The following is a 27,810-nucleotide window of genomic DNA, read 5'->3' on the forward strand; positions in this document are numbered from 1 at the left end:
CCGGGGTCAGGGGAGATCTATGGGCTGGGCCCCAGAGCTCTGCGCTCGCGCCTCCTGTCCTCAAAGCCCACACCATTGCCTACTCTATTCCACATTGTCCCTCTCCGGCTCAGTGCCTTGCCTCCTTGGCCCCCAAAGCATTTTAGGTTCCACTTCTAATCTGATGGTGACTTCAGCGTGTCTCCTGGGCACCCACACTTCCTCTTCAATGGGCTGAGCCTGCCCCTGGTACCCTGATGTGCCCCTTCATTCAGAGGACACGGGCACTTCACATCCTCTTTGACGGCCACAGGACACTGACAATTGAGGTGGCTGTTATGAGACCCCAGATGAAAACAGAATAGCCTCAAACAGGGCACAACAAGGTCCAAGAAACTGTAAGTGCTCTCTCTGGGTGACCAGGAAAACAGATGATTTGGCACCCAAAGAATGAGGCTGCTTCTACTAATGCATGATTTAGGGTAGCTGGGAGGGCAGCCGTCCTAAGGCTTGCAGTGGAGTGAGTGATGGACTTGAGGTCAGGAAGTTCCTGTATTCAAAGACACCCTCCCCACATGTTCTTGGACAAGGGAACCAGCATGTATGTTGTGCCTACTGTATGCTCTGCTGAGCATTAACAAGCATGATCTCATTTGATCCTCACAACAATCTTGGGAGGTAGGTACTGTGATGATCCATGTTTACAGTTGAGGAAATTAAGACAGACAGAGGCTAAGTGACTTGCCCAGAGTCACACCGCCAGGAAGGATCTTAATTAAATTTGAACTCTGGTCTTCTTAAGTCCAGGACCATTACTCTGTGCACCACAGCACTCCCCTAGCTGCAAGTTCCATAACCTCTCTGTAATAAGGGGTCATTTGGGGCAGCTAGGTGGCACAGTGGATAGAGTGCTAGACCCAAAGATAGGAAGACAGGTGGTCAAATCCAGCCTCAGATGCTTTCTAGCTGGGTGACCCTGGACAAGTCACTTCACCCTGTTTGCCTCAGTTTCTCCTTCTGTAAAATGAGCTAGAGAAGGAAATGGCAAATGACTCTAGTGTCTTTGCCAAGGAAACCCAAAATGGGGTCACAAAGAGTTGGATGTGACTAAACGATATGGGGTCACTAATCCTTGTTGTACTCGCCTTACCACCAGTGCCTTGTTTGGTTTTGACAGTGCTGACACCCTCTCAGACAAACAGATCATGTTCTGCAAGGGCTGCTGGGGTGACCAGAAAAGGAATCTCTGTAGGCATCCATCCTTTGCTGCCAGGTAGCCCATTGCTTTAGTGGACAGCTCTAATTATTAGGAAGCTTCCTGACACCAAGCTGAAACAGGCTGCTCCTCAGTCTGCTCTCCAGGGACAAAAAGAACAAGTCAAAAATCCTTCTCCCGGGGCAGCTAGGTGGCTCAGTGGATAGAGCACCGGCCCTGGAGTCAGGAGTACCTGAGTTCAAATCTGGCCTCAGACACTTAACACTTACTAGCTGTGTGACCCTGGGCAAGTCACTTAACCCCAATTGCCTCACTTAAAAAAAAAATCCTTCTCCCATCTGGAGGTGGCTCAGTTCTCATTGGACTTGGGGTCAGGAAGATCTGAATTCAAATTCAGCCTTATATGTTTACTGGCTGTGGGACCCTGGGCAAGTCACTTTAATATTTTTTTTTTGTGAGGCAATTGGGGTTAAGTGACTTGCCCAGGGTCACACAGCTAGTAAGTGTTAAGTGTCTGAGGCCAGATTTGAACTCAGGTCCTCCTGACTCCAGGGCCGGTGCCCTAGCTGCCACCTAGCTGCCCCAAGGGCAAGTCACTTAAACCTCTGTTTGCCTCAGTTTCCTCATCTATGAAATGGGAATAGTTAACAACAACTACCTCCAAGGGTTTTTGTGAGGGTTAAAAGAGATACTATTTGTAAAGTGGTTAGCACAATTCCTGGCATATAATGGGTGCTATATAAATGCTTATTTCCTTCCTTCCTCCTACATGTGGCAACCGTTCAAATACTTCCAGGCAGCTGTCATGTTCCTCCTGAGTCTTTGCTTCTTGAGGAAAAACATCTTGTATCTATTAAATGATTCTTCTATAACATGGTCTTAAAGCCCTTAACCATGCTGGTCACCCTTGGATGATCTGGAGAGTTATTTTCTAGATTGTCAATGACCCTCCCAAATGGAAGGACTGAGACCTGAACCCAACATTCCAGATGAGGTCTGATGAAGGCAAAGGACCAAATTCTTATTCCTGGAAGCTCAACCCTCTTAATGAACCCTGAATTCTAACTAGTTTTCTTGGCTCCCCCATCATACAGTTGACCTTAGAGTGGCACAACCCACAAAAGAATTCAGTGAAACAATTTTCCCGCCCAAGACAACTTAGAAGTTCAGCAAAAGGTCTGTCGGACCAGGGTGAGAGTGGAGGGCAGTCCAGCACAGGCCATGACAACTCAGATGAGGTCCCAGCAAACCAGGAACACGCCTTCGGGGTGACTATATCAGTGGTGATGGTTGCAGTTTCTGGAGTTCTCAGCCCACAGACTGTAAAAGGGTCAGACAACTGGTCAGAAGGATAATACAAGATTCTTTTGCATTGCCCATACTCACATCAAGGTCTTAGTCACAAGGCAAACAGGAGCACTAACACACCAGGACTTGTTGCCACAGAGGAGCTGGGACCCGGGGTCCAGTTCCAGGGTGGAAAAGAGTCCTGGTGGTCACTCACCAACCAGTGGACAACATAATACCACCTTGGAAGAACCAAAAACTTACAGGTCCCCAGAATTACCTCTGAAAACATGCATGAAAAAAACTGAAGCTTGGGATGTTTCCCCCTCCACTGTGGAAGTACAGTCCCTCTTTATCATAGAGTTAAAAATCAAGAAATAGACTGCAAAATTAAAAAAAAACCAGCAGAAAAAGATTCTGAGTATAGAAAGTTACTATGGTGACAGGGAAGATCAAAACACAAACTCAGAGGACAAAAAAGTCAAAACTCCTACATCCAAAGCCTCAAAGAAAATATGAATTGTCCCTTGGCCATAGAAGAGCTCAAAAAGGATTTTAAAAATCGAGTAAGAACTTACTAGCTGTGTGACCCTGGGCAAGTCACTTAACCCCAATTGCCTCACCAAAAAAAAAAAAAATCAAGTAAGAAAGGTAGAGGAAAAATTGGGAAGAAAAATGAGAGTGATGGAAGAAAATCATGAAAAAAATGTCAACAACTTGGTAAAGGACTCACAAAAAAATACTGAAGAAAATAACACTTTAAACAACACAATATGCCAAATGGTAAAAGAGGTACAATATTCTAATGAGGAGAAGAATGCCTTGAAAAGCAGAACTAGCCAAATGGGAAAAGAGGAATAAAAATTCTTTAAAGAAAAGAACTCCTTAAAAAGTAGAATTAGCCAAATGGAAAAGGAGGTACAAAACTTCACTGAAAAAATAATTCCTTAAAAATTAGAATTGGGCAAGTGGAAGCTAATGACTTTATGAGACATCGAGAAACAAAATAAAAAGAATGAAAAAATAGAAGAAGGGGGCAGCTAGGTGGCACAGTGGATAAGGCACCAGCCTTGGATTCAGGAGGACCTGAGTTCAAACCCAGCCTCAGACACTAGCTATGTGACCCTGGGCAAGTCACTTAACCCCCATTGCCATGCAAAATTAAAAAAAAATAGAAGAAAATGTGAAATATGTAATTGGAAAAACAACCAATCTGGAAAACAGACCCAGAAGAGATAATTTAAGAATTATTGGATTACCTGAAAGCCATGATCAAAAACAAAAGGGCTTAGATACCATTTTTCAAGAAATTATCAAGGAAAACTGCCCTAATATTCTAAAACCAGAGGGTAAAATATAAATCAAAAGAATCCACCAATTACATCCTGAAAGAGATCCCAAAGTGAAAACTCCCAGGAATATTATAGCCAAATTCCAGAGCTCCCAAGTCAAGGAGAAAATATTGCACACAACCAGAAAGAAACAATTCAACTATCATGGAGCCACAGTACAGATAATACAAGTTTTTGTAGTTTCTACATTAAAGGAACAGAGGGCTTGGAATATGATATTCCAGAGGCCAACAGAGCTAGGATTACAACTAAGAATCATGTACCCGGAAAAAATGAGTATAATCTTTCATGGGGGAAAATGGATATTCAATGTAATGGAGAACCTTTTTTTTTTTTTTTTTTAGTGAGGCAGTTGGGATTAAGTGACCTGCCCAGGGTCACACAGCTAGTAAGCGTTAAGTGTCTGAGGTCAGATTTGAACTCAGGTACTCCTGACTCCAGGGCCGGTGCTCTATCCACTGCGCCACCTAGCTGCCCCAAATGGAGAACTTTTAAGCATTTCTGATGAAAAGACCAGAGCTGAATAGAAAATCTGACTTTTAAAAACAAGATTCAAGCGAAGCAGAAAAAGGTAAATATAAAGAGAAATTATAAAGGAATTTACAAGTTTAAGCTACATGGGAAAATGATACTTGTAACTCCTAAAAACTTTCTCATTATTTGGGCAGTTAGAAAGAGTATATATAGTCAGAGGGTACAGGTATGAGTTAAATATGATGGGATGATTATCTAAAAAAAAATTGAAAGGTGAGAAAGAAGAATGCACTGGGAGAAGTGGAAAGGGAGAGCTAGAATGGGGTAAATTATCTGACACAAAAGAGGCCTGAAAGAGATTTTACAATGGAGGCAAAGATGGCAGAAGGTGGGGGGGGGGATAAGAGTGTTTGAACCTTACTCTCCTCAGCATTGTCTCAAAGAGGGAATAATATACACACTCCTTTGGGTTAGAATTCTATCTTGCCAAGTATGAAAGTAGGAGGGGGAGGGCATAAGAGGAGGGGCTGATAGAAAGGAGGGAAGATTAAGGGAGGTAAAAGTCAAAAGCAAAATACTTTTGAGAATGGACAGGGTGAAAGAAGAGAGAGTAGGATAAATGGGGAAAATAGGATAGAGGGACATACATAGTTGGTTATCATTACTGTGAAAAAAAATTTACAGCAAGTTTCTCTGATAAAGACCTTATTTCTCAAATATATAGAAAACTGAGTCAAATTTATAGAAATAAGAGCCATTCTTCAATTGATAAATGATCAAAGGATATGAACAGGTAATTTTCAGATAAAATAATCAAAGCTATCTATAATCATATGAAAAAATGCTCTAAATCACTATTGATTAGAGAAATGCAAATTAAAACAACTCTGAGCTACCACCACATACTTATCTGACTGGCTAATATGATAGGAAAGGAAAATGACAAATGTTGGAGGGGATGTGGGAAAATTAAAACACTAATGCATTGTTGGTGAAGTTGTATGCTGATTCAGCCATTCTGGAGAGCAATTTGGAACTATGCCCAAAGGGCTATAAAACCATGAAGACCCTTTGACCAAGCAATGCCACTACTAGGTCTATATGCCAAAGAGATAAAAACAAAAAGAAAAAGGACCTATATGTTAAAAAATATTTATAACAGTTCTTTTAGTGGTGGCAAAGAATTGGAAGTTGAAAAGATGTCCATCAATTGGTGAATAACTGAACAAGTTGCTGTATATGATTGTGATGGAATACTATTGTCCTATAAGAAATGACAAGCAGAATGCTCTCAGAAAAACCTGGAAAGACTTATGTGAACTGATGCAAATGAAATGAGCAAAACCAAGAGAACACTGTACACAGTAACAACAATAATGTATGATGACCTATTGTGAATAATTTAGTTATTTTCAGCAATATATTAATCGAAGACAATTCTTAAGGACTTATGATGAAAGGTGCCGTCCATCTCCAAAGAAAGAACTTGTAGAACATGAATGCAAATCAGATACTTTTTAAATTTTTTCTTTATTTTTCTTGGTTTTTTTGGTCTGTCTTTTCTTTCACAGCATGACTTATATGAAAATATGTGTCTTCATGACTACACATGTATAACCTATATCAAATTATTTGCCTTCTCAGTGGGGGAGAGAGAGAATTTGAAACTCAAAATTTGAATAAAGAATGTTAAAAATTCTTTTTACATGTAATTGGGAAAAATAAAATATTAAATTTTAAAAAGAAAACAATTCTACTCCAGCCTATTATTTGAACTGTGTGTATCTCTCATTTTTGTTATTTCCCGAAAGCAACATATTATTAAATTCAAAATTTTAATCCATTCTGTTGTTTCCATTTTATGGGTAAATTCATTCCATTTAGATTCAAAGTTATAATTATTTGTTGTATATTTCCCTCCATTCTATTTTTTCCTCACTATCCTTCTCACCCTATTTACCCTATCCCTTCTCACTCATATAATTTACTTCTACCTACTACTTTGCTCTTCTATTTCTTAATTTACCCATCCCTCTAAGAGTTTTTCCCTTATCTCTTCCCCCTCCTAATACTTAATCTATATATTCTTCTAAAAGTCCCTTCCTCTTCACCCTCTTAATTTCTTTCTAAATTTAAAAGACTTTTGTACCCATTTAGACATATATGTTGTTCACTCTTTATCCTATTTCCCATGAGTAAGATTCCAACACTATCAGCCCTCCACCCCGACTTGCTTTTTCTGTACCAATTCTTACTTTCACACCTCATTTATATGAGATAATTGCTCCTTTTTATCTCTCCCTACAGTTTTTTTAGAATTACCCCATCATACTCAGCTCAGCCCAAGTTTTTCTTTCAAACTACCCAAATAATGATGACAATCATAAGAATATTGGTAACATTTTTGCATATAAGTAAACAATTCGATCTTATTGAGTCCCTTGTAATTGGTCATTAGTGTTTACCTTATATTTCTCCTGGATCTTATATGTTGAATTTTCCATTAAGTTCTGCAATTTTTGTCACAATTTCCTGAAAGTCTTTCAATTTGTTAAATGTCCTTTTTTCCTCATTCAGGATTATAATTATAATTGAATAAGTTACTCTTGGTCATAACCTCAGCTCTTTTGCTCTATAAAATATAGTATTCCAAGACCTATGGTCCTTCAGTGTAGAAGCTGATGGGTCTTGTGTAATTCTGATTGTAGCTCTGCAAATTGTTTTTTCTTGTTGCTTGCAATATTTTCTCCTTAACCTGAGAGCTTTGAAACTTGGCTATGATATTCCTGTAAGTTTTCCTCTTTCAAGTGATAACCAGTGGATTTTTTCTATGTCCACTTTACCTTCTTGTTCTAGAACTTTAGGGCAATTTCCTTTCCTTAATAATTTCCTGTAATATTGTATCAAGATTCTTTTTTTAAAAATTGTAACTTTCATTCAGGTAATGCAATTATCTTTAGTATTGTCTCTCCTTGATCTGTTCTACAGATCTGTTGTTTTTCTGATGAGATATTTTTCTACTTTTTCATTCTTTTGATTTTATTTTATTATTGGGCCTGTGGTGTCTTTGCTGTTGATTAATATATTCCCTGGCCCCCTATATCTATCCAGCCTCAAGGATGCTTCATATTGCATTCCAGTCTTGCCATTTCCTTATCATCAGCTTTGCCACCTCATAAATGGATCTTCTTCTTTTGCCCTTACCTACCAGCCACTCTGGAACCCAAATAAAAACAACACCTCCATGCAAGCTGGGAAGGCCATGTCAATTAAGTCCTCTATGGCTCAACACTATACCTGTGACTTGTCAAACAAAAATACCCCATCCTAGCTACCCCTGTTAAGTGCTGCTTCTCCCTTTTAGAATATAAGCTCCTTGAGGACAAGAACTATCTTCCTTTTGTACTTTTTTTTTTGTAGGACCATGGGGGTTAAGTGACTTGCCCAGGGTCACACAGCTAGTAAGTGTCAAGTGTCTGAGGCCGGATTTGCACCCAGGTACTCCTGAATCCAGGGCCTGTGCTTTATCTACTGCACCACCTAGCTGCCCCTTCCTTTTGTATTTGTATACCCAGCACTCAGCACCGTTGGTAGATACTAAGTTTTTGTTGTTGTTTAGTTGTTTTTCAGTCCTGTCTGACTCTTTATGACCCCATTTGGGGTTTTCTTGGCAAAGATGCTGCAGTGGTTTACCGTTTCCTGTTCCAGTTCATTTTCCATATTGGGAAATGCTGACTGATACTGAATATTCCCTTGTAACAAATAATAACAGCTAAGACTTACATGGCAGCTCAGTGGTGCAGTGGATAGTGTGCCAGGCCTGGAGTCAGGAAGATCTGGGTTCAAGTCCAACCTCAGATACTTACTAGCTGTATGACCCTGGGCAAGTCACTTCACTCTCATTGCCATGCCCCCCCCCAAAAAAAAATTACACCCTCTCACACAAAAATCCAATTAGAATAAAATAATGTTTTATTTAGGCACTAGAGAAAGGAAATCAAGAGAGAAGTCAAACTTCTCTCAAGGGGAGATAGTTCCAGAGATGTGGTTCTCTGGGATACCTATCTCCCTGAACAGGAAAAAGGCCATAGCTTTTATAGATCATAGATGGAGTGATCACCTGAGCCCTTATTGGGGGTGGGCTCAGAGAAGTCGGGTGAGGGTGGTGGTGATCACCACATGACAATGGAAAGTTCCCTTTGGGGGTAAGGAAAGCTTGAGTGAAGGCTTGAATGAAAGGACTTCTAGTGTTATCTCTGTCCCCTTGGTGCCACCCAGGCAGCAGCTAAGCCTAACGGGATTATCTTCCCAAGGGGTGAGGGAGATGATTCTTTAGGTGTGTCTGTATCTATCCATTGTTTTAGCTTCTCAAGGAGAAGGTTCCCTGAGTTCCCCCAGAAAATTTCCGAGGTACCCAAGGCCCATAATAATAACCTGAATCAAATCAATGGGGGTCAACTTAATATTTTTATCAGTGACTTAGATTCTGAGATAGATGGAATGCCATCCAATGAGAAGATTACACAAAGCCAGGAAATGCATCTAAATGGAAACCTACAGGACTTGAGTTAATAACGAGAGCTAACATGGATATTGCACTTTAAAGTTTGCAAAGCTCTTTACACCAGGGATCTCATTCAATCCTTTGGACAGCCCTGTGAGGTAGGTGCCATGGTTGTTTTCATTTTACACATGAGGGAATTGAGGCACAGAGAAGCTAAGCAGCATGCTCAGGGTCACACAGGTCTTCCTGACCCCAAATCCATGTCTCCATCCACTGAGCAACCTAGCTGCCTACTCTTACTTATTGATAATGGATCCAAAAAATTTAGTCATGTGTTCAGAGTAACTACAGTGAGGAAAGATAGAAGTTCAATATTGGCCCCTCTGGTCATGGACTGGCCTGCAATACTTATCTCTATTGTGTGTGTGTGTGTGTGTGTGTGTGTGCGCGCGCGCGCATGTGCACAGGCAATTGGGGTTAAGTGACTTGCCCAGGGTCACACAGCTAGTAAGTGTCAAGTGTCCGAGGCCAGATTTGAACTCAGGTCCTCCTGACTCCAGGACCAGTGCTTTACCCACTGTGCCACCTAGCTGCCCACTTATCCCTATTCTTAAAGGACAATTTGGCTCCCCTGTGCCTAAATCTTGACCCTTCCACAATGCTCCCAATTCTAGGAAGCCTAAGGAGATATATCAGGTATGGACAATATTTTATTTATTCATTCATTTAGACTCATCCAAGTCCAGATTAACATATAGTTGGAAACCCCCAGGATGCATTTTCATTTCCCCGCCATGGCTTTTTCCTATGCCCTATTCAGGTAATGGAGGGCAGGGTTTGCTGCCAAAGCATGTGGTGGTTGGAGCTTATGATGTGTTCATATGATGTCTTATCTCGTGTCTTCCTCTTCCTCTTTCTCTAAGCCATGCAAGGATTCTTTTGCTAAGACCTAGACTTTATCTTATAGAACAAGGATACGGGAAGGAAAGCCAACAGGACAGTCAGGAAGAAGATGGAAATCAAAACCCAAACCAAGTACTTGTCTGTTGTGTTTTCTTCTTCAGACTTCAGATCCATGGGAGGACAGGTGATGGGTGAGGAAGGGAGAGGGGTGGAGTCTGGAGTGGAGGGCTCTTCAGTAGTGGGGGGCTCTAAAGGAGTTAGAAGGGGGTCTTTTTGAGCAGGTACGGCAGCCTCCTCAAGAAAAGGGACTCTGCTCTCAAAAGAAAATGCTCGGATGTCGTTGGAAGGGGCTCTGACCTCCAGGGAAGTACTGACGGCTGGAGGGGGGCCACTGTCCACACTGCCCCCAAAGCCCTCCGAAGCACACGTGGGAGGGGCATAGCCATCATCGCAGTGACAATGCTTGAGGTTGTTGCAGACCCCTCGGCCATGACACCGGGTCTCTGGTTCACAATCATATTGCAGCACCTGCACATCAGAGCACGTGCGGTTGAGACAGATCTTCTGGGGGCCACACAAGGTGCCTGCCTTGACGGCCCCTCCATCAGGAAGGTCCACGTCCTCAAAGAGGTCCACCCCCCAGCACCACGTGTCCTCCAGGGGGATCTGGATGAGCGTGTGGTGGTTCCTCATCAGGGGCAACCTGGCAATGCCTTCACACAGCAGCCTCCCACACATGACATGCTCGGGCGCACACTTGACAAAGGCCTTGCGTAACCCTTCCTGGCCACTGCCACAGTTGCCAAACCTGTCCCCCTGCGTGTTCAAGTGGTGGTAACAGCTTTGCCGGGCAGCCCGGGAGCCCTCCCCAAACACCTGCACGCACTGGCTCTCCAGGCTCCTGCACCGCCCCTGGTAGCAGTAACCACCGCCCCTGCACGGGCTGCCATCCTGCTTGTAGGTGTCGGGCTGGCACCACGGGGAGCTGCCATTACAGTACTCGGGGAGGTCACACTCGTCCACGCTGGGACGGCAGGGCGTGGCTGCCTTCAGAAACTTGCACTTGCTGCAGCAGGGCCCAGAGGCACAGGCAGAGCCCCGCCTCAGCCGGCAGGAGGGCAAGCAGCAGCGGTCCTTCATGCAGTCCCCGACGCTGCCACAGTCGCACTCCTCCCCTCTGTCCACCACGTGGTCCCCGCAGAAGGGCCCCCTCGCCACGCCCGCGGCCGCGGGCTTGTCATAGAGGCAGGAGCCTTGCTGGTGTCGCAGGAATTCATAGAAAGCCTCCAAGCTGCAGTTGCTGAAACGACTCTCAAGGCTGACAGTTCCGAGCATGATGCAGGAGGGCTGGTCAGGGCAGATGCAGGCCACGTGGTCGTGCTTCATGCCCAGGTTATGGCCCAGCTCATGCACCATGAGCACGGCAAAGAGAGGGGGGTCTTCATGATAGAAAGATTCGACTCCTGCTGCAAGCCCAGACACGCACGCCCCGTTCAGAAAGGCTTCCCCCAGGTACTCTCCTGGATGGTGTCCCACTATGAGATGGGCAACATCGTGCTTGGCCCGGCTGAGCAGCTCCCGTTCTCTCCAGTGGTTGAAATTGTGCAGGACTTCCCGCAAGTCCTCAGGGATCCTCACCTGGTCCCTCTCTGTCCAGATCTCCAAGCCGATGAGGACCACCTTGACGCGGATGGCCTGGCTGTAGGTGTTGACGTGGGCAAGGGCGTCCATCACCATCTGCACCGTCTTGGTCACGTTGCCATTCCACATGTGGAATCGCCTATTGTCCACCACGACAAACATCTCCACGTACTTGGGGTGGGACCAGATGTAGTTCAAGGCCTCCCTGTCAAGTGTCTCTTTCTCTTCTGTTCTCTGTTCCTGCATGCTGCTTCTGAATCGTTGGCCTTCTTCTGAGGTCACTCTGCAGGAGCTTTGGAGCAGCCCATCCATGGGATATAAGAGATGCTCAAACCCTTGTAGGGTTTCTATGGGCTCAATGACATAGACTGATTTCTCTATACTGATGATGCCCTGGAGCCCTGAACAGATGCTGACGGACACCAGGGACTGCCACTCACCTTCTATGTATCCATCATAATAGCAGTCGTCCTGGATCAAAAGGACATTCAGGTCTAAGGTGTCCTTGGTGTAAGTGTAGACAGGGAAGTTCTTGACAAACAACCCTCTCTTCAGCTTCAGGTGAATCACAAGTCTCCTGCCTCTCATGTATAGCAGGTAGGATACTTTTCTTTCTGGGTCTTCCCTGTCCTTGAATGTTAACTTCCTAGGGATGACTATTTCATAAGAGTAATCTAGTGATCCCAGGGCACAGGACATGCCTATGAAAAGCATCCCTGCCAACAGCAAACTTCCCAAACCCAGACCTAAGCCTTCCATCTTGGAAGCCTTGGGAACATCCATAACCAATAGGTTCTCCAGGAGAGGGATGAGGGCACCTAACCAGAGCGACAGCCACGATTATACCCCAAGTGCAGGTGCTGATGATGTTGGGTCTCTGCCCCTTAGAGCCCTCCAGGCTAGTTGTCTCAATAATATGGTCTGTTCTCCTCGTGCTCTAGAGAGCATTGATTCTCAGCCCCAGAGAACCCCAAGGTTCTCCAGTGACCCACTGGGCTCCCTCATTTCCTCCATGAACCTCACTTTTATCCCTCAGACAGTACCTGTTTCTGTGACCTCCCTCTCCTTAGGGTAGCCTGCATGAGCTTTTTTGTTCTCACAATGGGGCCACAGGCTACCAATCCCCTTGCCCAAGACAGGGCTCAGGGAAGAAAGAAAAATCATCTTTCATTCTTCTGTCAGCCCACAGTGGACACCCCACTCCCACAGCAGCAGGCATCCTTTCATCTGCTGAGTATCTGAATCTAAAAATTCTATAGTTGGGAGCCAGAGACCTGAGGGGGCCCTGGGCTTGACTCCAGGCACCACTTGTCAGTGATGATCAGGAATCCCAAGGAGAAAGTGGTCTCTCCAAAGAGACAATATATTGGTTTTATCTTTGAATCCTAGCACCTGGCACATAATAGTTACTTCAATCAGTGTTTGTTGAATGAAATTAATTGAATCATCCAAGGCTACACAGGTTGTAAGTAGCAGGGGCAGGATTGAAATCCCCTGACTTCCTTTCCTTTCGACTTCTATTTTAGCTTCTGCTTCTAGAATACCAGGACAATTTTCCCTCACAATCTCTTGGAGGATGGTGTCTAAGCTTTTGTTTTGGTCATGGTTTTCAGGTAGTCCAATGATTTTCAAATTATCTCTCCTAGATTTATTTTCTAGGTCAGCTGTTTTTCCAAGGAGATATTTCTCACTGCCCTCTATTTTTTCATTCAATTGGATTTGCTTTACTGTGTCTTGGTTTCTCATAAAGTCACTAGCTTCCATTTGTTCAATCCTAATTCTTAGGCGGTTATTTTCATCAGACAGTTTTTTAATCTCCTTTTCCATTTGGCTTTTCAAACTGTTGACTTTTTTCTCATGACTCTCCTTCATTGTTCTCATTTCCCTTTCCATTCTTTCCTCCTTTTCTCTACATCTTCTTTCTATTTCTCCTACTTTCTCTTCAAAGTCCCTTTTGAGAGCTTCCATGGCCTGAGACCAGTTCATATTTTTCTTGGAAGCTTTGGATGTTGGAGCTTTGACCCTGTTATTATCTTCTTCTTCTGAGGTCGTATTGTGGTCTACCTTACCCCCAAAGAAGTTTTCGATGGTCTTCTGCTTTTTCTGCCTGCTCATCCTGGCTTACTATTTCTTGTCTTTTTACTCCTTCTTTAAGTGTGGCGCTGCTTCCAGGACACACTGTTCAAGCTACAGCATGGCCTGGGGGATGGTTGGGCTTCTTCTCAGCCTGCCTGGCCTCGCTTTCATTTGATTTTAAACTCTCCACTGGGGTGGGGGGGCTGCTTCTCTGCTCCACTCCTGTTCTCAGCTTCAGAGGGTCCCAGGTGTTTCGGGTTGAGGAGGGGCAGGCTTTAATCTCACCTGGCCTGTTCTCAGGTCCGGAGATAACCTCAGGCCTATTTACTAAGAAACCAACCAGAAAAGCTTTCTGTGGTGTGGTTCTCAGCTTCTGATGAGACTGCTCCCCTGCTCCCCTCCCCCACCTGGGTTTCCCACTGCTCAGGATTTCTTCCTGGTTGCCCGCTGAGGTGGGACAGTCGAATCCTTCCCCCCAATCCACTGGTACCCCTGCACTTAACCCCCTAGGCCAGCCGTTCAGTCCGACTGCGTGCTCGGCTCCAGAAGACGCCGGTGCTGCTGATTCAGAGGCACTGGGGCAAATTCCTCTTGCGGGGTTAGGCTTTACTCATGGCCCAGCACGGCCCCCTGAAATCTATCTACAGCTGGAGAAAACTCTCAGCCCGTATTTTTGTGTGTTTTTCTGCCCCAAGGGTTCTTTTATTGCTATTTTTGGGGTTATTGTATCAGGAGCCCTGTGAGCTTAATGTCTTTCCTCTGCCATCTTGGCTCCGCCCCCCCATTTATATATTTATTAACAGGTGGCCTCTCAGTGTCCACCCTCTCCCTCCCATATATACATACACACATACACTTTTCTCTCTTTGGATTTGCTCACTGAATTCACATGCATACCTTCCTACAACTACCATCAAAGTTCTAGAGGTATAGAGTAGCTAGGTGGCATAATGGATAAAGCACCAACCCTGGATTCAGGAGGACCTGAGTTCAAATCCAGCCTCAGACACTTGACACTCACTAGCTGTGTGACCCTGGGCAAGTCACCTAACCCTCACTGCCCCACCAAAAAAAAAAAAGTCTATAAGATTGCTGAATAAAACTGTTATGCATTAACAAGTACAAGATTTATAGAGAGAACAAAAAATAATAAGTGAATGGAGAGTATATTCCATACACACCAGGGTAGGGAATTTCTGTATTGGAGTACAATTAGACTGAACTGAACATAGGAGTCAGTAGTCCCAGAATTTTGTCACAACTCTGCCACTAGCTGTGTGACATTGTTCAGTCTCCAGGCCTTAGTTTGGTGTAAAAGGAGGGGGTTGAAGGAGTCTTTAAGGTGCTATCCAGCTCTAAAAGATTCCATGATTTTCTGGTTAATGTCTCCTGTTTTCAGCCCCAACCCCACCCCCACTAAAATGTAATTAAGGAAGAGAGTAGGATTGAGACAAACGAAGAACAACTAGGATTTGCAAGCTGTGATAGTATGGAACTAGGGAAAATAGGGATCTCCTTTAATTTAAGAATTCTAAATCAACCAGGCCATCATTTCCTATCTGAGAGATTGTCTATGAAAGTGGTTTTTTCCCCTGAATTTTCTGCTTTCCTTCTATTCTTGGCTATATTGGTTTTATTTATACAAGAAAATTTTAATTTAAAATAATAAAAATTATCCATTTTACACTTCAACAATGCTCTTGACTTATAATATAGTTTAAGGTCTGGTATTGCTGAATCTTTACATTTTTTCCCCCCTTAGTTTCTTTGAAATTCTTGACCTTTTGTTATTCCAAATGAATTTTATTATTTTTTCCAACTTGGTAAAATAACTTTTAAATAATTTAATTGGGATGGCATTGAATAAACAAATTAGTGTGTCAAGATAATGGAATGTGGTATATGAGGAGATTTAGCAGATACTCAGGGGCCCCCTGGAAATTGATCTAAACTGATTTAATTGGGGGAGAGCGACTGACTACTGACTGGTTTACTTCCAGTTAACTAGATTGTAAGCACATCTGGCTGGTACTTAAGAGGGTACTTAAGAGGGTATGTTCTCAGAAGCTAAAAACTTTGAACTTTACATAGAGACCACCTTCGGGTCCAGTAAACCAATGAATTTGAATGACGTTAGCCAATCAGCTTGAAGAACCTCCCATTTCTGGGAGGGGAACATGAAGGAGGAAGTGGACGCTGGTAAGAGAGTTCTTCCTCTTTTGGTGCCAGACATTGGCATGGTGGCAGAGGACTTCAGAAGTGGGAGGTTTAGGAAGGCTAGGATTTCTATGCTATAAGAAATCTGTTCTTGATCTTTCTCTTTCTTTATTATCTTATATCTTTTAATAAACCCTTAAAAACCTAAACTCATTTATCAGTGATTTTAGCCAGTTTCCCCCCAAAATGGAGGGGGGGGGGACAGATTAGAATCCACATTTAGAATTTTAAATTATACATTAGTTAGGTGAAATTGTCATTTTAAAATTATATTGACTTTACCTACCCATGAACAATAAAGATTACTTCAATTATGCATATTTGACTTTATTTGTATAAAAAATGTTTTATGTTTATGTTCCTATAGTTCCTGTGTCTGTTTTGGCAGGTATATTCTCATGCATTTTTTTTTTTTTAGTGAGGCAATTGGGGTTAAGTGACTTGCCCAGGGTCACACAGCTAATAAGTGTTAAGTGTCTGAGGCCAGATTTGAACTCAGGTACTCCTGAATCCAGGGCCGGTGCTTTATCCGCTGCACCACCTAGCCGCCCCTATTCTCATGCATTTTTAAATATTTATTTTTTAAGTAATGAACAATTTTATTTATAGTTCTGGGTTCTAATTTTTATCCTTCCTTCCTCTTCCTCCTCCCTGAGGCTGTAAGCATATTATACATGTGTGATTACGTAAAACATTACCATATTAGTCATTTTGTACAAGAAAAATTGAATAAAAGAAAAAAATGGAAGAAAGTGAAAAATAGTATGCTTCAGCCTGTGTTCCATCAATATCAGTACTGTAACGACTGGAATGACGCCACCTGCTGGAGACTTACTGTAGAAGAGTTCTGCCCATGAAGCGAAGGTCTTTGAGGGCAAGACCAGGAGTCTTTTCTTTGGCGTCAGGAAGTGATGTTGGGTAGTGGGAGGAGGAAAGAAGAGACTGGCGCTGAGTCTCGCGCTTTTTCCTCCTCCCACTACCCAACGTCACTTTCTGACGCCAAAGAAAAGACTCCTGGTCTTGCCCTCAAAGACCTTCGCTTCATGGGCAGAACTCTTCTACAGTAAGTCTCCAGCAGGTGGCGTCATTCCAGTCGTTACAGTTCTTTCTTTGGAGGTGGATAGCATGTTTCATCAATAGTCCTTTGAGATTATCTTAGATCATTGTATTGTTGAGAATAGCTAAGTCATTCACAGTTCTTCATCAAACAATATTGCTGTCTCTGTGTTCTCTTGGTTCCATTCACTTCATTATACATCAGTTCATACAAGTCTTTCTGAAATCATCCAGCTTGTCATTTCATTTCTTTTCTTTTTTTTTGCAGGGCAATGAGGGTTAAGTGACTTGCCCAGGGTCACACAGCTGGTAAGTGTCAAGTGTCTGAGGCCGGATTTGAACTCAGGTACTCCTGAATCCAGGGCCGGTGCTTTATCCACTGCACCACCTAGCTGCCCCCTCTAATCCCCTTCTAAAAGTCCCTCCCTTATCTTATTCCCTCACCTTCTTATTTCTTTCTAAATTTAGAAGACTTCTACCCTTCTAAATGAGTATGTTGTTCTCTCTTTAACCCATTCCCCATGAGAGTAAGAACTATCAGCCTTCCACCCCTATTCGCTTCTTCTGTATCAATTCTTCCTTTTATGTCTCATTTGTATGAGATAATTACTCCTTTTTAAATTTCCCTACAGTTTTATTTTTTAGAGTCACTCCATCATACACAGTTCAGCCCAAGCCTTTCTTTCAAAACACCCAAATACTAACAGTAGTAAGAGTATTGTAACATTTTGACATATAAGTAGTAAACAATTTGACCTTATTGAGTCCCTTATAGTTGATCTTTAATTTTTACCTTATATTTCTCCTGATCTTCATGAAAAAGTGATAATAATTTTTATATTTTTTTCAATTTTTCTTCTAAGTTGTTCTTATTCCATTTTTATCCTTAAATGTCCTTGGGATGACTTGGCCTATTTGGATCTCCTGATGAGCTTTTTTTTTTAATTTTTAAAAATGAACACTTTTGAAGTTTTGAGTTTCAAATTTTACTCCTCCCTCTTTCCCTCCGTTCCCTCCCCCCTCCCTAAGGTGGCAAACTGTCAGATATAGGTTATATATGTACAATTATGTAAAACATTTCCATGTTTGTCATTTTGTATAGGAAGACTCAAAAGAAAAAAATGAAATAAGGCGAAAAACAGTCTGTGTTCAAGCAATATCAATTTTCTCTGGAAGCAGATAGTATGCTTCATCATTAGTCTTTTGGAATTGTCTTGGATCACTGTATTGATGAGAATAGTTAAATCATTCACAGTTCTTCATCAATGCTGCTGTTACTATGTACAATGTTCTCCTGGTTCTGTTCACTTCACTATACATCAATTCATGTCTTTCCAGGTTTTTCTGAAAACATTCTTATAGCACAATAATATTCCATTACTATCATATACCACAGCTTGTTTAGCCATTCCCCAATTGATGGGCATTTTTTTGATTTCCAATTCTTAGCCACAACAAAAAGAGCTGCTATAAATATTTTTGTACAGATAGGTCTTTTTCTCTCTTTTTGAATGTTTTGGGATATAAACCTCACAGTGGTATTGCTGGATCAAAGGGTATGCACTGTTTTACAGCCCTTTGGGCATAGTTCCAAATTGCCCTCCAGAATAGTTAGATCAGTTCATAACTTCACCAACAATGGATTAGCATCCCAGTTTTCCCACATCCCCTCCAATATCCAATTACATGTAATTTTTTGAGTTCCAAATTTTTCTCCCACCCTCCTTTCCTTCCCCACTCCCAAAGCCAGCAAGCAATCTGATATAGGTTATACATTACAATCATGTTAAACACATTTCTACATTAATCATGTTATAAGAGAAGAATCTGAACAAAAGGAAAAAATGCAAGAAAGAATAAACAACAACAACAACAAAAGCAATAACAAAAGTGAAAATAGCGTGCTTCAATCTGCATTCAGATGCCTTCTTTTTCTGAATGTGGAGAGCATTTTCCACCATAAGTCTTTTGGCACTGTCTTAGATCATTGTATTACTGAAAAGAGTATCACAGTTGATCATCACACAATGCTGTTGATACTGGGCACAATGTTCTCTTGGTTTTGTTCATTTCACTTAGTATCAATTCATCTAAGTCTTTCCAGGATTTTCTGAAATCCATCTTCTCATCATTTCTTATAGCACAATAGTATTCTATTACATTCATATGCAACTTATTTAGCCATTTCCCAATTTATGGGCATCCCCTCAATTTCCAATTCTGTGCCAACAAAAAAAAGAGCAGCTATAAATATTTTTGTACATGTGGATCCTTTTCCTTTTTTTGGATCTCTCTGGGATATAGACCTAGTAGTGGTATTGCTGGGTCAAAGGGGATGCACAGTTTTATAGCCTTTTGGGCATGAATCCAAAATGCTTTCCAGAATGGTTGCGATCAGTTCACAGCTCTACCAACAATGCATTAGTGTTCCAATTTTCTCACATCTCCAACATTTATCATTTTCCTTTTTTGTCATATTAGCCAATTATGCAAAAGCTTTTTAATTTTATATAATCATAATTATCTATTTTACATTTCGTAATCCTCTCCATATCTTCTTTGATTCTAAATTCTTCCCATCCATAAATCTGACAGACTATTCCATACTCTCTTAATTTGCTTATGGTATTACCCTTTATTGATAAGCTTTCTTTAAATTGGTTTTACCCTCCACTGATTCTCTGCTTCATGAGATGATACTGCTCATAACTGTCCATTATCCTTCTTTGTAAGATTTTATAAATGAGTTTATACTTTGACCTAGTGTTGCCCATGACAGCCATCCCTTTCTGTTTGCCAAGAGTCAGATGTTTGCTAATTAAGGCACTTTCTGGGCTCTTTTGGGGTCTTTCTTGTGGCAATCCATTTATGTTAGCTAAACTTCTTCATACAATTATTATAATGGCGTTGATGTCATTTCCATTGTCCATTTCCTAGTTTTGATTGTCAATGTGTTTGAATAGTTCAGGATTGATTTGTTTCAATTTTCTGTTATTTCTTTTTCTCATTATTATTCTTTCTTCTTACTAGTCACTAATTCTGATCTTAACTCTGGTAAGTTGATTGACTATAAACAGACAGCTAATACAGGAATAACTCCCACATCAATAACAAGTCTTTTCTTATTTGTTAAAATGTAACATTTAATTTTTTGCAATGCTGTTTGTTATATAGCATGTCCAATACCCAACAATATTTTTCTTGAAAATAAGTATTCATGATATGAAAGTGTGAAGCTACAGAGTAATCTATAAGTCTCTGGTCTCTCTCATTCCTTCTTCCTAAATCATGCTTTGATGACTGGATGGATGGATGGATGGACAGAAAGACAGACAGACTGACTGACAGACTGACTAGCAGGGAGAAAAGAGATTCCCATATTTGCAATTAAGTTACCAAGTATCAGAATATATGTCTTCCTCAGAGGGTGTTATCAAGCCCTTTGCAGCTAGGTGGCCCAGTGGATAGAGCACTGGGTCTTGAGTCAGGAAGACCTTAATGCAAATCTGATCTTAGGCGTATACTAACTATGTGACTCTGGACAAATCATTGTACCTGTCTGTCTCAGTTTCCTCAACTGTAAAATGCTTATCATGATAGCACTTACTTTACAAGTTTGTTGTGAGGATCAAATGAGACACTTAACAAATGCTTGCAGCTAGGTAATGCACTGGATTGTGTGATGGACCCTTGGAGACTTGGTCTGAATGTGGCTTAAAAATTTTTTTTTTTTTAGGAGAGACTCCAGAAATAATTTTTGTAACCAAAAAACAGCAAATAAAGTGTGAACAAGTGGAAAACAAATTTGGTGGCTCAATAAATAAAAGATAAGGGAGTTTGGATGGAAGTGCAAGCTCAGAAGATAATCAAATTGGAAAAACATGGCCAATCAATCAACAAGCATTACTAAGTGCCAGGCACTATGGCAGGGGCTAAGATTATTAATACGAAGAATAAAACAATCTCACTTCTCAAGGAGCTTATGTTTCTAAGCAACAGAGGAAAAAGTGAAGGATCTGGAGGATTTGTAAATTAGTTATCATGGTGACTTGGAAAAAGCACTGGCCTAAGGGTCACAGGGTAGTCTACATTTGACCTTCAGCTCCATCATTTAATAGCTAGCTGTGACCTTAGGCAAGTCATTTTTCCTCTTCTCTCCTCAGATTCCTCATCTGTCAAATGAACAGATTCAACTACATGAAGTCTTTCACAGTTTTTGCCAGCCATAAATCCTATCATCCTATGTCTTCAAAACAATTTGGGGGAGAGAAGGAGAGGGAGAATACAGGAAGAAATCAAGGCAAACTTTTTAAAAACCAATGAAGATTGCTTTTAATAATCATTTTCCCTCTTGAACTCGGAAGAGAATAGACAGTCTATTTCAAGAAAATGGCTTTTAAAACTTCCCGGAGTTATCCAGAAATAAAAAACGGAGAATGTGAAATGTGAATTTCAGCTTATCCAAATAGATCATTGAGTTTCAGCACTATAGCAATGAAGAAAAAAACAAAACAAAACTAGCCTTCTAAGAAGATGGCAGAGGGGCCCACAAAGCAGACAGGCTTTTCAACTAAGCCTCCTCAAAAACCAACAACAGAAACAATTCCTCTTTGTATGCCACTCCCACCCATATACACACACAAAGAAACTCTCTTAACAAAACAGTTTTTCAAGAAAGGAGAAAACAAAAGAAATGGAAATAGAAGGATCCCAAAAAGGGTAGTGATGCAACACCAACAATGACCCTAGAAGGGAAGTGGAAATATGTCAGAGACACATGAATGTGGATAATAAATACATTGCAAGAAAATGAAAGAAGAAATAAAATTAGCAAAAGAACAAGAAAAAAATGATGAAGGGGCAGCTAGGTGGCATAGTGGATATAAAACACCAGCCCTGGATTCAGGAGTACCTGAGTTCAAATCTGGCCTCGAACACTTGACACTTACTAGCTGTGTGACCCTGAGCAAGTCACTTAACCCCCATTGCCCCACCCAAAAAGAAAATGATGACAAAACTCAACAACTTGGGAATATCGATAGAGAACCAAGCACCTACTATGGCCTGCACTGTGTATGCCACATACAAAGGTAATATTGGTAAATATGAAATGACATTCATTAAGGTTGAATTGGTTTGCTAGAAATCAGAATAACAAGAATAATGGAAGAAGGGGCAATTTGTTATTGTTGTTGAGTTGTTTTTCAATAATTTTTGACATTTTGTGACCCCATTTAGGGTTTTCTTGGCAGAGATACTAGAGTGGTTTCTTTCTCCAGTTCATTTTACGGGTGAGGAAACTGAGGGAAAGAAGGTGAAGTGACTTGCCCAGGGTCACACAGTTAGAAAGTGTCTGAGGCTGGATTTGAACTCAGGTCTTCCTGACTCCAGGTCTGACACTCTATGCACTCTGGCGCCACCTAGCAGCCCCAAGAAAGAATAAATCAAGATTGAAAAACCACCAACTAGGCTTTTTGCCAAGATAGCTGGGAGATTAAAAAAACTTTTTTAATTAAAAGAAAAAGATAGCTGGGACATAGAGAGGGTCATGGACTGCTCAGCTGCCACAGACACACTCCAGCAAAACCCAGATCCAATAATAAACAAGAAATCCATGGAAAAACTACAGAAAACTTCTTCCACTCTGGAGCTGCACAAAATGTTAACCTGGAAGTTCCCACTCTGCACATCTCCAGCCCTCTACTCCTGAACTATATATCCCAGAGTTTAGCCAAGTCCCACCAGTACCGCACTCCATAAATGCTTGTGACTAATTGAAGAAGTGACAGATTTGAGGAATAGAAATAGAGAAAAAACACTGTTAATATGAATGCATGGATTTGATGGAGGTGTCTTATTATCCAAAAGTATGTTTTATGAAACCCTGAGTTAATAGGAGTAAAATGTCCTTCAACTGAACCCAGATAGCTGGCAGATAAAAGTCCCTACCTGGTGACTTCTTTCCTCAGGATAGTAAGTCCTTATCTTATGGCCATCCTCATCCTTGCCAAACTCCTTTTTGGAATCCTGTGATCTCATCATGATGCTTCTGTATTTCCTCCATACTTGTTATAACTGAAATTGTTAAACTGCTGTTGCTTTGGGGTTGATTTGTATCATGCTAATGAAACTGACAATACCCTGTAACCAGTGAACAAAAAAACCCCTTCTATACCCTCAGAAAGAGGGAGTCTGAGCCCCTTTTGGAAGGGGTCTCCACATGACCATATTTCTTTCTTCCTGGGACAAATAAACTGGTACAATGTTTTTCCTGTCTGTCTCTGATCTGTTTACATAATGTACTCTGCTTTGTTTTTTTGGTAGGAAGACAGGTATGGAAACAAATTGTAGGGGATATTATAAAATGTATTTTTCTGATCTGTTTATTTTTTTTTTTGTAAAAGACAGGCAATAAAAATTATATTTAATTTTTGACAATATGAACTAGTGGGTTTTTCCCTTTGGGTCTGTGTCTTCTTTCACAACATGATTAATATGGAATGCCTATATCAAACCGTTTACTGTTTCAGAGAGAGGGAAGGGTGCGTAAGGATAGGAATGACGCCACCTGCTGGAGAGTTACTGTAGGAAAGCTCCGCCATGAGGAAAAGGCATCTGAGTGCAAGACATGACTTTTCTTTGGCATCAGGAAGTGACGTTTGCTTGTGGGTACTGTCTATAAAAGCTACCAGCCAATTAGCTTGGAGCTGTGTGTGCGCGTGTGGATGGGACGTTCCCAGTTTTCACAGGAGGCTTGTGGGAGGAAGAAGGGGCAAGACTGTCTCTCTCACTCTCTTTTGTCAGGACTCTCATGGAGAATGGAGCAGAAATACGGGCTTCCTGAGATAGCTGAATCTAGGCCTCTTTCTCTCTCTCTTCACCAAATTCTTATTCTCCTTAATAAATGCTTAAAAGTCTAACTCTTGCTAAAGCTTATAGTTTATTGGTGACCACTCATTAGATATTTTAGACAGACTAGCTAGAATTTTAGCCCCTTTACAGGAGACAGGGAGAAAATTTGGAACTCAAATATTTTTTTAAATGAATGTTAAAAATTGTCTCTGCATTACTTGGGAAAAAATAAAATATTATTTAAAAGAAAACCATGAACTGAAGCAAAGTGAGCAAGGCAGGAAACAATCTATGCATCTAGTAAGGTAAAAGGAAAGGAAGCTGAATTCAGATTAATTGCAACAAAGAATCTTGGTCAGAGGGTGGATAGTAAAGCAAACCCTCTTGCTTCTTTTCCATAGAGTCTGGGGATTTTTCTTTATTGCTAGGGAAAGTTCTATATGGGAGTGAGCCATTTGAGGAAATGGCAAGGGGCTTAGGACATATCAAGGAATTAAGGGCCTATTAAAGTTTAAACTGGCCAACAAGATATCAGGATTGACATGCCTGAAATAAAATTCTATGGCAGGAAAGTCCATTAGGTGTGGCTATTATCTGGGGGTGTCTCCAGGGGACAGGGATAACTCCACAAGTCAGGACCATCACCCCTCAGTCAAGCTTTCCCCACCCCACCCCCAAAAGGAACTTTTTATTGGTCAGGTGGTCACCCCATCTATCCTCTATAAAAGCTTTTGCCTTTCTTCTGTTAAAGGAGGAGAACGTTTCCAAGCCATCTCCTTCCCTTGAGAGGAAGTCTTCTCTAGCACCCAAATAAAAGACCATTTTATTCTAATTGGACTATGTGTGAGAGTTGTAATTCTTTATAGAAGAATACCTAAGAACCCCTACCACCCTATTTCCCCAACAGAAACAAATGGGATGAAAAAACAAAGGGCATCAACGACAGTTTCCCTTCCCCCCCCAAAAAAATAATGCTATAAACTATAAACTACTGTAGAATAGTTCAGTTTTATACAAACCTGAGCTATTCCTGATTTCTCAGACTAGCTTGGAACAATCTCGACCCTGATTCTACATAGACCATGGTTCAAAACTTCATTATCTTCCAGTATTTTCACGTCTTATCTTTGTCTCTCAGTTTCTTCCTGGTGTCCTGCTTTATGATTTCTTTGAGATACAGACCCATTAGTTATATTGCTGGGTCAAGAGGTATGCACAGTTTTCTAATCCTTTGGGCATAGTTCCAAATTGCTCTCCAGAATGGCTGGATCAGTTCACAATTCCATCAACAATGCATTAGTGTTCCAATTTCCCCACATTTGTTGTTTTCCTTTTTTTGTCATCTTAGCCAATTGGATGGGTGTGAAGTGGTTTTGATTTGCCTTTCTCTCAATCAGTAGTGATTGAAAATACTTCTTCATGTGGCTACAGATAACTTTAATTTCTTTATCTGAAAACCACTTGTTTATATCCTTTGACCATTTCTTAATTGGGGAATGACTTATAGTCATATATTTGATTTAGATATGAGGCCTTTATCAGAAACGCTGGCTGTAAAAACCGTTTCCGAGATTTCTGATTTCCTTCTAATTTTGATTGCATTGTTTTTGTTTGCTTGTTTCCCTATAGCAATAGAGAAGGGGGTGGGGATGATTTAGGGAGAAAGATAACGAGTTCTGTTTTGGACAGATGTGGTTTATTTAAGTTGTCTATGGACATCCAGCTCAGGATGTCTGAAAGGTGGTTGAAGACATAAGACTGGAGGTCAGCTGAGTAGACTGAGGTAGGAAAGGTAGATTTGAGAATCATCAGCATGGAGATGGTAATTAAATCCATGGGAGCTGATGGGATTACCCAAGTGAAGTAGCATAGAGGGAGAAGATGAGTTCAGGAGAGAACACTGAGGGACACCCACAAGAATGTGATCTGGAAAAGGATCCAGCAAAGGAGACTGATTAGGGCAGCTAGGTGGCACAGTGGATAAAGCACCGGCCTTGGATTCAGGAGGACCTGAGTTCAAATCCAGCCTCAGACACTTGACACTTACTAGCTGTGTGACCCTGGGCAAGTCACTTAACCCTCACTGCCCCACCCAAAAAAAAAAAGTGTGAGAAAAAAGGAGACTGATTAGGAGTGATTAGCTAGGTAGGAGGAGAATTGGGAGAGAGGTGTATCCAGAAAAACCTAGAAGTGAGAGTATCTCAAGGAGGAGAGGGTGATCAACAGTGTCAAAGTCTGCAGAGAGCTCAAGGAGAATGAGGATTAAGATCATTGAATTTGGCAACTAAGATTTCATTGGTGGGGGGCAGCTATGTGGCACAGTGGATAGAGCACCGGCCCTGGAGTCAGGAGGACCTGAGTTCAAATCCAGCCTCAGACATTAACACTTACTAGCTGTGTGACCCTGGGCAGGTCACTTAACCCCAACTGCCTCACACACACACACACACACACACACACACAAGATTTCATTGGTGGGGACATCTAGGTGTCGCAGTGGATAAAGCACTGGCCCTGGATTCAGGAGGACCTGACACTTAACTAGCTGTGTGACCCTGGGAAAGTCACTTAACCCTCATTGCCCCACCAAAAAAAAAAAAAAAACAGAAACAAAAAATTCATTGGTATCTCTGGAGACCAGTTTTGGTGAAATGATAAGGTCACAAGTGGGACTGTAACAGGTGAAGGGAGTGAGAGGAGAAATAGTGGAGCCACTGAGTGTAGCTGGCCTTTTTGAGGAGCTTGGCTACAAAGGGTGGAAGAGAATAGAGGATGGTAGTTAGCAGGGATGGAAGGATCAAGTGAGGGTTTGCTTTTTTTTTTTTCAGGATGGGGGAGGCAAGGGTATGTTTGTAGGCAGTAGGGAAGGAGCCAGCAGAGATTGGAAATAAGCGAATGAGTGGGGATGACAGAGGGGGCCCTCTGTTGGATGGAATGGGCTCTTCAATCAGGTAGATGGGTCAACCTTGGTAAGGAGTAAAGCCACCTCTTCATGTGAGACAGGAGTGTAAGAGGAGAAAGTGGTAGAAGGCATCAGTGACAGATGAGAAAGAGGGAAGAGGGAGCTCATGGTAAATGGCCTCATTTTTTTTTTTTTCTGTAAAATATTAGGCAAGCGGGGGCAGCTAGGTGGCGCAGTAGATAGAGCACCGGCCCTGGAGTCAGGAATACCTGAGTTCAAATCCGGCCTCAGACACTTAACACTTACTAGCTGAGTGACCCTGGGCAAGTCACTTAACCCCAATTGCCTTACTAAAAAAAAACTAAATAAATAAATAAAATATTAGGCAAGGCTCTCTCTGCTGAGAGAGTGGGAGTTGGGGGAACCCAGGGAGGTTTGAGGGGGGAATAAGGTTTGGAAGAGCTACTATGGAAAGTGGGAGAGTAAGTGGATAGGGGAGAGGGAGTAGGATTGCTGAGCAGCAGCGAGAGTCCAGTTTACTTTGTGTAACAAATTTGGAGTGGACACAGTCACAATGACTGTATCATTTCCTCTGCTTTCATTTGGGAGCCCATGTGTAGACATGAAGGCAATGAATGGTGGGAATGACCCAAGGCTGAGGCTTGGCTGGGCATAAGTGGAGATAGATGAGCTTAAGGGAGTCAAGAAGAGGACAGTGTAGAGTCGGTTCACCAAGGAATCAAGACGGGGAGAAGAGGTAAGAATGGCTGGGAGACAGTTGAGGGATCAAGGGACCAGAGGTCAATGTGTGGACAAAGAATTGGGTTTTGTAAGGGAAGGCAGGAAAGGTTCTACAAGGGGGTTTTTCAGAATTCTTGAAGATGAAGGTGCTACATCTGTGGGTGATGGCAAGACTGAAGGTATGACCATCTTTGGCAGGGGTGGGGTAGAGGAGCAGCCCATGGGAGGAGACTAAGTTGAGGAACGGAGTAGTTAGGGAGTTTGAAGGAGCATCCGTATGAATGATGAAGCCCCCAGAATGAAGGCAGGAATTGGGGAGGAGAGAAAAGTTGTGAGCCAGGTAGCAAACTCACTGAGGAAGAAAGGAGAGTGCCTTATAAGGCCCCTGCAGGTATTGTTTCTGCCTTTGCGTGCGTGTTACCAACATTTAGCATAGCGCCTGGCATATTTGTCACTGAGTCATTTTTCAGTCGTGTTTAACCCTTTGTAACCCCATTTGAGGTTTTCTTGGCAAAGATATTGGAGTGGTTTGCCATTTCCTTCTCCAGTGGATCGATTTGTCAGATAATCAGAGGTTAAGTGACTTGCCCAGGGTCACACAGATAAGAGA

General features: G+C 41.9%; 1 protein-coding gene across 1 annotated transcript; it reads right to left on the minus strand.

The window, feature by feature from the left end:
- Positions 1 to 155: 155 nt before the first annotated feature.
- Positions 156 to 27,634, minus strand: LOC122744525 (disintegrin and metalloproteinase domain-containing protein 1-like). Its single transcript, XM_043990045.1, has 4 exons — positions 27,622 to 27,634; positions 27,315 to 27,431; positions 9,852 to 12,174; positions 156 to 312 (listed from the first exon to the last, which is right to left on the minus strand). Exons 1-4 carry the CDS (start codon positions 27,632 to 27,634, stop codon positions 156 to 158), a joined length of 2,610 nt encoding a protein of 869 aa, XP_043845980.1.
- Positions 27,635 to 27,810: the final 176 nt, after the last annotated feature.

Source organism: Dromiciops gliroides, chromosome 1, assembly GCF_019393635.1.
Source record: "Dromiciops gliroides isolate mDroGli1 chromosome 1, mDroGli1.pri, whole genome shotgun sequence".
Taxonomy (NCBI): Eukaryota; Metazoa; Chordata; class Mammalia; order Microbiotheria; family Microbiotheriidae; genus Dromiciops; species Dromiciops gliroides.